The sequence below is a fragment of the Muscardinus avellanarius genome, assembly GCF_963383645.1.
Source record: "Muscardinus avellanarius genome assembly, chromosome: 15".
Taxonomy (NCBI): Eukaryota; Metazoa; Chordata; class Mammalia; order Rodentia; family Gliridae; genus Muscardinus; species Muscardinus avellanarius.
Window position 1 is genome coordinate 83,683,786 of NC_137801.1, and position 13,087 is coordinate 83,696,872.

The window sequence follows — 13,087 nt, forward strand, 5'->3', positions numbered from 1 at the left end:
GTTACTATAAAGATTAAATAAGCTAATGGATGTAAGGCACTTGGCCCAAACACTTGGCAGGGAATGATGTTCTATCCTTGTTAGCTATTATTATTTTATTAAAGAGACTGTGCTGGAGACTGTCTCTCATCTCCACCTTCCACGGACACAAGCAAAGATGATACTAGTTGCTGTACCCTGCTCAGGTTCCCCAGCCTGTGGATTGTAGGAAACAAGCCCGGCAATTGGACGTAGCAGAATTACCAATGGGGAAGTCACAGAAATAGGGTGCAGGAGCCCTGTGACCCCGTATGGAGATTTCTGTGGATAGCACAACCTTTCAGAGTATTGTCCTGTGCAGAGCAGGCATGCGTAATCTGATTCATTCCCATAGACATTTCTAAAAGCAATCATGAGTTCAATTTTTCCTATCTTTTTCGTGTGAGACTTTATGTGCCCACACAAAATAATGACATGGAATTTACCTGTAAGATGTAATTCTGTCATGGCCACATGGGGAGCTTTCCAGAGAACTATCCTCTCCTCCCTCTGGAGTTATTTGCTAGGGAGAGGAATTTTAAGACATAGGAGGGAAGAACTTGACAAATCGGAATTAGAAAGGTATGAACAGTGGCGGTCAATGTAAAGGTCAGTGCAGGAAGCGCATCGAGAATGACTCATTGAGTGTAAAAGATATAATTGCAAGAGAATAACCTGTAATTGGGCAGGCATCATTTAGAATGACAATACGCCCATGCCTACACTTCCTCTTAGTATAATAAACACATACATCTCTTGGCTTAAGTATATTTTGCTATCAAAGTAAAGGCTTTGTTATAAATTATTTCCTCCTTTACAGAGAATCTCCTGTTATACTTATAGAATATTAAATATACGGGATAAATATATATCCCAACTTTGACTAATTTCATGCAAGACCCAAGTAGGCAGCAGACACATGCCAGGGGCATAAGACCAAGTTAATGGCATAATTAGAATTAAAATATTACGCCAGGCATGTGGTACGCACTTGTAATCCTAGTACCTAAGAGGCTGAGAGAGGAGGATTGCAGGTTTGAGGATAGCTTCAGCAATGTAGTATGACTCTTAGCAATGAGCAAGACCTTGTCTCCAAACAAAATTAATTTTAAAAAGCTGGTGGTAGAATGCCATGCCCTGGATTCAATCCTTCAACCCCTAATACCACACATCACACATACATGCTCAGAGAGAGACAGACAGACACAGAGAGAGACAGTAAGAGAGAGAGAGAGAGAGGAGAGAGAGAGAGAGACAGAGAGAGAGACAGAGAGAGAGACAGAGAGAGACAGAGAAACAGCATATTGCTTTTAATGTGGAAGTATCTTTTCCAATATTTAGATCCAATACTTCCTTAACTGCTGAGCTATTTCTCTTCTATCCAAAGCATAAAACAAACGCAGTAAAGACACACTTCTACTGTCTGTAGATTTAAAACCGAGGAAAGAGCAGTCACCTTCATCTTACATTAATGAGAAGCCAGCCACTGTGATATGCCATGAACCGAATATGGCCACGGTATAGAAAGTATTTCTTTAAAAGTGCCAGGTCACATGCAGATACAGATAGGCCCTCCTCTGGTTGAAAATATATAATATTAATATCTAGCCAAGTTCTAGACAAGGGTAAATGTCTACAAAGCCAGAAATAAGAAGAGGAATCAAAACTAGAGTTGTCAGTAGGTTTCCAAGCCACAGTGACCAAGAGGGTGCCAGACACAGGTGGTGATGTGCCCAGTGTGCTAGGACCTGACATTCTGAACACTTGTGTAAAAAAAAATTTTTTTTAAATTAGACTTCAGATGACTAAAGCAAAGACTCTGTCATAAATCCCTAAACTCAATGAGTTATTTGGTCCTAAATAAATAAATAGGAGGGGGAAAAAGATGCCTGTAACCAGAGGAAAAAAAGCAAGATGTTCTAGTTCCTTATGGCATTGGGCCAGGAAGAAATTCACCTGTGATGGATAAAACTCCAGGTTTACACCCACTGTGTGCAGGTATAATGTCTTTATTAGAGTACTTGAGTCATATAGGTAAGCCAATCTAAGAAACTAAGACAGCATAGATCATTGAAACACACTAGTTTCAGAAAAGAAAACCCTCAAAATCATTGTCAGAAAATTTTACAACTTAGGAAAACAGCCAACTGAGCATCGTTCGGTAAAGCTAAGATTCCCCGAAAACTCTAATCTGTATAAGAAATAAATATCTAGCCAGGTGTGGTGGTGGACACCCATAATCTCAGTACTTGGGAGTCTGAGACAGGAAGATCCCAGGAAGTTTCAAGGCCAGCCTCAGCAAGTAGTGAGATTTAACAACCTAGCAAGACCCTGATGGTTTGGGGGGGGGGGTTGTTTGTTTTCCATACTGGGGATGGAACGCAGGGGCGTTCTACCTCCGAGCTACACCCCCAGCCCTATTTTTTTCTTCTGTATTTTGAAAAAGGGTCTCACTGAGTTGCAAAGGACCTCCCTAAATAGCTAAAGCTGTCCACGAACCGAGATACTCCTGTCTCAGCCTCCCAAATGCTGGGATTACAAGCATGTGCAACCACACCCAGTTTAGCCCTTGTTTTATATTTATTTATTTATTTTTATTTGGTGGTACTGGGGTTCCTGGAAACCCTTCTACCTCCAGGCTACACTCCCAGACCTATTTTTATACTTTTTTATTTGGAAACAGGGACTCTTAAACCAGCGCGGCTGGCTTCGAACCTGCGCGATCCTCCTGTCTCCACCTCCCAAGCGCAGGGATTACAAACGTGCGCCACCACACCTGACTTTAGCTCTTGTTTTAAAATAAAAAAGAAAAGAAAAGGGCTGGTGGTGTAGCTTAGAGGTAGAATTCCCTTGGGTTCAATCCTCAGTACCACAAATAAATAAATAAAAATAAATTTATGAACTAATATCTAAAAGGGAAAGTCGAAGATGCACTGAATGCAAAAATTAGCACTCTAGGGAAAAATACAGAACAATCTGAAAAAAGAAGGCTGTAAAATGAAAACAGTTTAAAAAAATGAAAGATATAAAGAGAAACAAAAACTTAATCTGTGACAACTCTGTAAGTGTAATCAAGCAGAACACCATGAACAAAAACCAGATAGTAGCCGGGCGTGGTGGCACACGCTTGTAATCCCAGTGTTTGGGAGACTGAGACAGGAGGATCGAGGTTCGCGGACAGGCTCAGCTACTTAGTGAGGCCCTCTGCAACTCAGTGAGACCCTGTTTCAAAATAAAGAAAAAAAATAGGGCTGGGATGTAGCTCAGAGGTAGAATGCCCTGCGTTCCATCTCCAGTACCACCACCACAACAAAAAAATCCAGATAGTTTTAGAAAGGATCAAGATGGCTTAAATAGAAATATTAAAAATATAATAGTAGGTTAACTAGAGATAAGAAACATGCTCAGAGCAATATGATAAATTGGAAAAGAAAAAGATCTGAATAAATTACCTAAGAAATAGCTCAAAAAGAAAAAGAAATTAAAAAAAATGAAACAGCAGTTAAGAAACATGGAAGTACAAGTTCCAAACCAGAAAAACTGGGCAAACCCATATTCACACAATAAAAGAGAGAGAGAGAGAATTAGAAATAACCAGACCAAAAAAAGAGATTAATTTCAAAAAGCCACCAAAGTAAAACCACTATTCTCCTTAGCAAAAATAAATAAAGATGGCAGCAAATAGTGAAATTATGTCTTCTAAGTGATAATAACTCCAAACCCCATATTCAGTTCGATTTTCATTCAAGAGTATAATCAAAATAAAGACTTGTTGAGACCAGAGAGCAGAGACTGAAGGCTTCGCAAAGTGTCCAGTAAAGAATGTACTTTAGAGCTGGGCGTGGTGGCGCACACCTGCCATCCCAGTACTTGGGAGGCTGAGACAGAAAAGACCAAGGGTTTGAGGCCAGCCTCAGCTCCTTAGTGAGGCCCTCTGCAACGCAGTGAGACCCTGTTTTAAAATTAAGAATAAAAAATAGGGCTTGGGGGTATAGCCTGGAGGTAGAATGCCCCTGGGTTCCATATTCAGTAAAGCATAAAAAAAAAAAGCACGTATTTCTGGAAAATGGAAATAATCTAGAAGGAACAGAGAGAGAAAACAACTTAAAAAATGGCAAACATGTCCACAAGTCTAGGTAAACATTGTTTATAAAAATAAAATAAAACTGATTTGGAAGAAGAGGGATACAAACCAGGTCTAAATTGTCAGGATAAAAGAAAAAAAAAACAGAATTTTGAAACAGGCATAGGAATTTATAAGTTCCAGTATTATTCAGAAGGAAGACAATAATAAAAATAGCAGATGCTTTGTTAGTTATGTTCCAAGAAATTATCTTAACACTTTACATATATTAACTCATTTATTTCTCACAACAACCTATGATAGTATTTTATTTTGCAGGTCTGGGGATGGAACCCAGGGGCATTCGACCTCCAAGCTACACCCCCTGTTCTATTTTTTTTTATTCTTTATTTTGAAGCAGGCTTTCACTGAGTTGCAGAAGGCCTCACTAAGAGGCTGAGGCTGTCCACGAGCCACGATCCTCCAGTCTCAGCCTCCCGAATGCTGGGATTACAAGCATGTGCCACCACGCCCAGCTTTGATAGTAATATTTTTGCCATTCCCATTTACCAGGAGGGCCACTGAAGCCAGAAATGTTACATTATGCATTCAAATCACCCAACTACAAAATGTGTGGGGAAATATACGTGGGGTAGGAGTCAAAGCTCCATCAAGTCAGCTAATAAGCCTCCGATCAAATCAGATAATCGTACTAAAATTCAAGATTAGCCACGAAAGCAATAGAAATAGGATAGATAATAATGCAAAAATAATCAGGAAAAAGAGAGTCCAAATGCAGCAAGAAAGAAAAATAAAGACACCAAATAGGCCGGGCGTGGTGGCGCCCGCTTGTAATCCCAGAGAACAAAATAAGTCCAAATGTCATCGTTGCTTTCAGTAAGCATAATTATATTCCCCTTTGTAAACTACAAGGATTTGAAACTGTAAAGATGTACATAATCTTTGTCCATTTTAATAAGACTAATGTCACTTCAGCATAAAGGCATGTCAGTTTGAGAGTTTGGGGGCTCATAAAAATATTGCATTCAACGCCATTGAAACTATTGGAAGTAATAATAACTTTGTTTTCAGCTATTTGTGTACACGCATGTGTGTGTGTGTGTGCATGTGTGTGTGTGCGTTTTCAGAGATTAATGATTCTTGTAAGGTAGGAATGCGTGCATTAAAAAACATATAAATTCAACAAGTAATGAGCTAAGTTTCCAATTCAATGATTAAATAAATGAGTAAGCCCAAAGAAAGTAGGAGTAAGTAAATCATAAATGCAGGAGTTGACACTGCTAAATTAGTAGCCAACTAAAGTTTATTATTGTTGTTGTTGTTGTTGTTATTATTATTATTATTATTATTATTATTATTATTATTATGTGGTGTTGTGGATTGAACCCAGGGACATTCTACCTCTGAGCTACACCCTCAGCCCTATTTTATTTTTTATTTTGAAACAGGGTCTCACTAAGTTGTAGAAGGCCTCACTAAGTAGCTGAGGCTGGCTGCAAATTTGCAATCCTCCTGTCTCAGCCTCCCAAGTACCAGGATTATAAATTTGTACTACCATGCCAAGATTAGCTATTTATTTTTGAGAAGCATAATATAGATAAGCTTTTAAGTTTTTTTTTTTTTTTTTTGCGGTACTGGGGATGGAACCCAGGGGCATTCTACTTCCGAGCCACACCTTCAGCCCTATATTTATTCTTTATTTTGAAACAAGGTCTCACTGAGTTGCAAAGGGCCTCACTAAGTAGTAGCTGAGATTTTCCACAAACTGTGATCCTCCTGTCTCAGCCTCCCACATGCTGAGATTACAAGCCCGTGCCACCAGGCCTGGATAACTTTTAAGAATTTTAACCCAGGTAACGAAAGACAAGAAATAATATAATATTAGAAATAAAATGCAAAGCATCAATGCAGAAAGGAGATCTTTAAAATCATAAAAACAGCCTGGTGTGGTGGCGCACGCTTATGTAATCTCAGCATTTGGGAGGCTGAGACAGAAGGATTGTGGTTTGGGCACAGCCTCTGCTAATACTTCGTGAGGCCCTTTACAACTCAGGGAGACCCTATTTCAAAATACAGAATAAAAAATAGGGCTGGGAATGTAGCTCCGAGGTAGAATGCCCCGGGGTTCCACCCCCAGCACCAAAAAAAAAAAAAAATTATAAAAACTTTGTTTCCAATAAATGCAAAAATTCAAATGAAACAATGATTCTGCAACCTTACTTTAAGTACAGAGGCAATTGAAATGTCAAACAGATCAACCCACTAAGACCCAAGAGCACTGGAAGAGGAGCTAGGGAAGCGTCGAACGGACCCCAGCTGCTTTGAGGGTAAGGTCCAGAGCTCTGTCTGTCCTTGAACCCCCTTCACTGGTGTTAGCAGGAACCCCACCAACCCACTTCCTGGGCAAAGAAATCACAGCAGCCATTCTTTTTCTTTTTGGTGGTACTGGGGTTCCTGGAACCCTTCTACCTCAGGGCTACATTCCTAGACCTATTTTATATTTTTATTTGGAAACAGGGTCTCTTAAGCCAGAGAGGCTGGCTTCGAACCCGCGCAATCCTCCTGTCTCCGCCTCCCAAGCGCGGGGATTACAAGCATGCGCCACCACGCCCGGCCATCACAGCAGCCATTCTTAAAACACGCCAGGTAACTTTTCTTCTCTTAATTCATTTTCCTACCTAGGATCACAAACTCTAAAACTCCATTCCTGCATACAGGGTTTAGCAGGCAAAGCGTGTATTTATGAGTACAAAAAAAAAAAAAAAATCAATGGTTGCTCAAAATATAAATACTCAAAATGAAAGGATAATAAGAGATTACATGTGTGAGACCCAAGGGGGAGGCAAACAGAAACAGAGTAGGAAATGTTTCTTGCCAAAATATTTAAAGCTTTTCCAAGGTGTACTGAATTTACTATGTTCTTTTTTTTTTTTAAATTACTTCACATAAACATCACCACCACCACTACCACCACCACTACCACCACCACCATCATCATCTTTTATAAGAAACTATAAATACAGACCTACTTTTTTTTTAACCAAATAGCTAGAAATTTGATTTTTTTTCCTTGAAAATCAGGTAAAATAATGGGCAGTTAAACTTGATAATTTTCAACATGTTCTCCCCCAAAAAAGTTTTCTTTTTTCTTTTTTTTTTTTTTTTTGGTGGTACTGGGGTTCTTGGAAGCCCTTCTACCTCCAGGCTACACTCCCAGACCTATTTTTACATTTTTTTTATTTGGAAACAGGGTCTCCTAAGTCAGCGTGCGCGGCTGGCTTCGAACCTGCGTGATCCTCCTATCTCCACCTCCCAGGTGCGGGGATTACAAGCATGCACCACCACGCCCGGCCCAAAAAAGTTTTTTAACTATAATATTTTCTCTTTTTTGTGGTACAGGGGGTGGTACCCCCAAGCTACACCCCCCAGACCTATTCTTTATTTTGAAATAAAGTTGCAGAGGGCCTCACTAAGTAACTGAGGCTGGCCATGAAACTTCAAACCTCCTGTCTCAGCCTCCCAAGTACTGGGATTACAAGCATGTGCCACCACACCCACTTTAATATTTCTTTTTCAATATACTTTCATTGGTGCATTGTAATCACCTGTCACAATAAGGTTCAGCGTGATAAGGTCATACACTCACCAGTGCCTGGTGACCGTCCACCAGATCCCACCCCATCCTCACCCTTACCCTGTCCTGGATATTGAGATTGGCGTTGATAATTTCATATATGTATGTGGCATCATTTAAACTGTTTTCTTTATCAAAAAATATCTCTACTATGATAATGTACTGCAATCTAAGAAAAAAAGCCTACTATGAGTTAACCATCAGGCATCATTTAGACCTCTTAAAAATAAGTTATGAGGAGCTTCTGCTTTGGAGAACCCGTTACCCTTGTTTAATGTCTCCCTGTGTTCTCTGAGGCAGGTAAGTTTAGATACAGGAGGTCCATGGCCTGAAAGCACCAGAAGTAGAAACCACAGCACTGTGTATGAGTTAGCACACATGCTAACTCCTAGACTCACACCCTCCTGCACAGCTCAGCTTGCCCTCCAGCACTCAACTTGTTACTCCCCAAATAACAGCTCTTCCAACGCACGAGGTAAAACAGAACTTGAATGACTGTTTCGTGGGCCATCAAAGGGTCCCACAGGACCAGGACAGTCTGGCCCAAAGCCAAACCATGTTTAGGTCCCAGGGGTCAGCAGGAAGGGTTAGGAGCTTGTGGGCAATCGCAGCCTCCTCTAAGTACACTGCGGAAGAAGCAGGGAGGTCCGGCTATGAAAAGGAAGAACATATCCAAAGACCCCAGCAACTGTAAAACTCCCACTTTCTGCCCTGAAAACTATAACCTTCATCCCACCCATGGTAGCCTATACTTGGCTGCTCTCTGGGCAGGAGACACGGATGTCTGTGTTGTCATCTCTTCCCTGCTCCAGATGCAGAGAGGAGAGAGAAAGCAGTCACTAGGGAGGGAAGGAACAGCCATTCGGGAAAGACCCGAGGACCCTATGCAATAGTTTCCACAGTATAATACAATACAGGTGCATACAGCTCTTCACAAAACGCCACCCAGTTACAGTGACAAGGTCCAGTTGGATGAGTGGGATAATGCAGGAAAGAGATCAAGAGTAGCGTAGCCACCCACAGACAGACACTTAAAAGGGGCCGAGACTTTTATGTTAAGGAGAGAAGCACAAGAGGCAGCCGAGGACGGTGCCCGCCAGAAACAGCACAATTACTGCTGCGGCCGCCACCTCACCGGCCGCGCCGCTGCTAATGATCTGAGACTGACGCAGCGCTTACCCGGCGGCCAGCCCTGTGCTAAGAAGACTCATCCATCCTCATTTACTCGTGGCAATAGAACAAGCCTCCCAGGCAGACGCAAAGATGAGATCTCAGACAGACCCGGCTGGAATCCTGGCTCGTCACCCACCAGCCAGGTTAACCTCCCCATCCTCCGGATTAGGGTCATCAGCCGGGATTGGTGGCGCACGCTTGTCATCCCAGTACTGGGGAGGCTGAGACAGGAGGTTCATGGTTTGAGGACAGCCTCAGCTACTTAGTGAGGCCCTCTGCAACTCAGTGAGACCCTGTTTCAAAATAAAGAATCAAAAATAGGGCTGAGGGTGTAGCTCAGACGTAGAATGCCCCTGGGTTCCATCCTCAGTACAGCAAAAATAAAAATAAAAACAACAACAAAAAAAAAACAAGGGTCATCACACCTACCCAGAATGGAGGTTATGAAAATCAGAGCTAATGGACTTAATGAACTACTAGCGGCTGTTATTAGTGTAATTAATCTGATTAAAATAATCAGGAGCGAAGAACAGAGGAAAGAGTTGGAGGAGAAAAGATAACAGAGAAGCAGTAATGGAAACAGGCCACGAACACAGCCCTCCATGGATGGAGACTCCAGACCGCGGCGGGGTTAAGGCAGGCTGAACACCCCAGCTGGCCCGGCCCTGTCTGCCCCTGGGTGCCCTCTCTCGTCTCCACTTTCCACCTCTATCAAATGCACGAGGCGTAATACCTGCACGCCCCACGGGGCAGGGATGCTCTGAGGACCACTAAAGAGGTGGCATCGGAGTCGATTATTAGTGACCACGCGTTATATATCTGATCGATAGGTGGGGAGGTGCTTATACCGCTGCTGGGGGGGTTCATGAGTCTCGCAGAACCAGGCCCACGCCAGGCCATTACGGACTGCCAGGTCATTAAGTTTTAAGCGTCTCCTTTGGTCACCGCCAATAGAATCAAATTAATTGAACCTGACATGGAAGGTGTGTTTCACGCTCAACTCCCAAAACTTCCACCTTCCGGAAAACCATCTCCTCTACCTGCTCTACGTCCCCTCCTTATTGGATTTATGCCTTTGTTCATTTCTTTCTGGAATGTCCTTCCCGATCATCACCAGTCGACCAGAACCCTGGTCATCTTTGAAAGTTTACGTATTTCTTCTCCCCCGAAGAAGTAACCCCAGCCTCTACTATATACCTTTTTGAACTTCCTCAGCCTACTGAGCGCTTTCCTGTGCTAAATTCTAATCAATAAGTCTCCTGAGAACGACAGGTAATGTGTCTCTTCATCCTTTACGGAAAACTGCCTCAGCCCACCAGGTGATTGCATAGAACACACCTAAAGTTTGCGTTCTTTTGACCTTACAACCTGTTTGAATCGTTACATCAGTCATTTATATTTTTTAAGGTATTTAAAGGTTCTTAACATAAAAGAAAGCACCGCCATCACGCCACAGAGGATTAGAAGTGGGGAGGGAAAAGAAGGTGAGAAAACATATCCTCAGCCAGGCGTGGTGGTGCACGCTCATAATCCTGGGATTTGGGAGGCAGAGACTGGAGGATCATGGTTTCCGGCCGGCCACAGCTATGTAGCGAGGGCCTTCGCAACTCAGTGAGACCCTGTTTAAAAAAATGTAAGACTAAGCCGGGCGTGGTGGCACACGCTTGTAATCCCAGCATTCGGGAGACTGAGACTGGAGGATCGCGGTTCGCAGACAGCCTCAGCTACTTAGTGAGGCCCTCTGCTGCTCATTGAGATTGGGTTTCAAAATAAAGAATAAAATATAGGGCAGGGGGTGTAGCTCGGAGGTAGAATGCCCCTGGGTTCCATCCCCAGACCTGCTTTAAAAAAAAATGACTAAAAAATAGGACTCGGGGTATCGCTCAGAGGTAGAATGCCCCTGGGTTCCACCCCCCAGTACTGCAAATAAATAAATTAATTAATTAACTAACTAACTAACTAAAAAATTAGGGCTGGGTGTGTAGCTCAGAGGTAGAATGCCCCTGGGTTCCATCCCCAGTACCGCAAAAGAGAAAAGAAAAGAAAAAACATCCTGAGGTTTCTGTTTGCCAAGTTGAGGGCTCCTAAAGCCGGTGGGCAAAGCAGGCTCCTTGGTACCTCGCCTCAGCGGCCCCAGTCACTTCTACAGCCAACGCTTCCTGGACAGTGACAGTCTCAGCTCTAAGAGGAAGGAGACGGGCTTCTCCTGTGGCAGCCGCAGGCACCGGGCTGTCCCTGGTCCCTTTCCCTTGCACTTTATTAGTATGGACATGGAGGATCGGAGTCACTACCCGGGAACCAGCTCTCCTCCGGCACCTAGGGCCTAATGCTTTTAGCCAGGGAGCCAGCTTGCACCTGTCTCTGGATAGGTAGGTGAGACATCCCCTTCGGCCAGCCCACTTCCTCCGCAAACAGGTCGCACTCAACTTTGGCCAGGAGCTGTCAAACTTGGCAGCGAAGCCAGACGTAGGCAGCAAATCGCTGTAGGTGGGTATGGGCAAATCCTTTGGGGCCATTTCAAGACCCATGTCCACATAACCGAAGTACGAAGCCACCCCCTCGGAGGGGGCGCTTTTTAAGGGTCAGAAGCGCTCTCCCGGTGGGCCCTGCCCTGGCCCAGGGGGAGGTGACCAAGACGTCGCGATCGCCCCCGCCCCCCACACCGCGGGTCCCTCTGGCTCACCGATCTTGGCCAGGGAGGCCAGCAGGATCCACAGGGTGATCTCGAAGGGGATCTGCACGTGGGGGTAATCCAGGGTGAACACGGGCAGCCGGCTCTCCTCGAACGGCGTGGTTCCGGGAGCCACCACGCTGGCGGGGCTGGGCGGGCTGGAGCTGGTGCCCCCGGCCCCCGGCGCGTCCAGCAGGGTCTCTGCCAGGGCGCCCGCCGGCCCTGCCACCTGCGAGAGCAGCAGCAGCAGCAGCAGCAGAGGCGGCCGCAGCCCAGGCGGCGGCGCCAGGAGGCTGCGCCCGGTGCCCGCGGCTTCCATGGGGTCTGCGCGCGGAGCGGCCCCCGAGCCCTGCGCACCGCCCTGGGCGCGCTCAGCGCATCCCGCCGGGACCGCGCCACCGGCTCTGCCCGGCCCAGAGCCGGACAGCGAAAGCCACACGCCCTGGCCGCCCGGCCGGGGCTCTGCAGATGCCGGGCTGGGTCTCGGTGGCCAAAGGGCTCGGGGTCCTGGAGGGGCGCGCACGGCCGATGGAGGCCACCGCGCCCACTCTCTGCGCCTTCAGCAGCCAGCCACCGCCGGCCGCCGGCCCGTGCCGGGTCCGCAGCTGCAGCCTGAGCCCCGGGCGGGCAGCGGGCGGGGACGAGGGCGGGGCGGGCACGGCGCCCAGGCCTGGGGCGGGAGGACGCAGGCCCGGCCCTGGGGAGCGCTGCGCACCTGCCGCGGCCGGCCGGCGACACGGGCCCCGGTGGCCGCGGGGGCACGACTGCGTCCCTTTCCCGGCGGCACGGTGTCCCAAGAACTGCCACCCCCGGAGCCTGCGAGCTGCAGTGGGTGGACTCGCCGCCGCCGAGCCGCGCGCACGGTGGCCGGAGCTGTCCCCGCCCCGGAGGCAGCGCCGGGCACCCGGCCAGGGAAGGGACCGGGCGACCCACGCGTCGCGCCCTTTCCTCCGCCCCGGGGGCTCCTGCAAGGAGACACCGCGTGCACCCGGCGCGTAAGGAGACTTTGGGGGTAGAGAGAGGTAGAGGGGCCCGGGGTGGGGAAGAGGGCACCATCACCCCAGCCCCGGGCGCTGCAAAGGCCCAGACGCGCCTTCGGGCTTTCTGGGAGTGCAGAAAGTTTAGCAAAGCCTCACTTTGCACCCCTTCGGGGAGTCTGCAAAGGGAGAGCTCTGTGCGCCCAAACTCCCTGTGCAGAACCCGGTGTTCCCACGCTCCCACGGATCGCTGTCTGCACTGTAGCCCTTGGGTTCAGGCGTTGTAACGAAGGCGCTCCTCTCCCTCCCCCAGCTCGCCAAGAAGAAAAACATCTTTCTCTTTGGGGCTTAGAGGTGAACATGTCCGGGAGCATCCGAAATATAATTATTTCATGGAAAACCAGTGATTTGCCTCGCTCAGACTGACTTGTTCCGCTAATTACAGGACCGGCTGCGGTTTGGACAGGGTAGGAAAGGCAGCGCGATTCTCCCGGACCCGAAAGAGATTTATCTTCCAGCGCCAGCCTCTC

General features: G+C 46.5%; 1 protein-coding gene across 1 annotated transcript in view; it reads right to left on the reverse strand.

The window, feature by feature from the left end:
* The window catches only part of SLC9A2 (solute carrier family 9 member A2), a gene marked incomplete at both ends in the record, with an annotated part of 91,474 nt that extends 79,575 nt beyond the window's left edge, over positions 1 to 11,899 (reverse strand). Inside the window, one exon of the mRNA XM_080711845.1 lies at positions 11,593 to 11,899. Within this exon, the coding sequence (XP_080567971.1) occupies positions 11,593 to 11,899 (307 nt within the window). The remainder of the gene's footprint in view (positions 1 to 11,592) is intronic.
* Between the last annotated feature and the right edge of the window lie 1,188 nt (positions 11,900 to 13,087).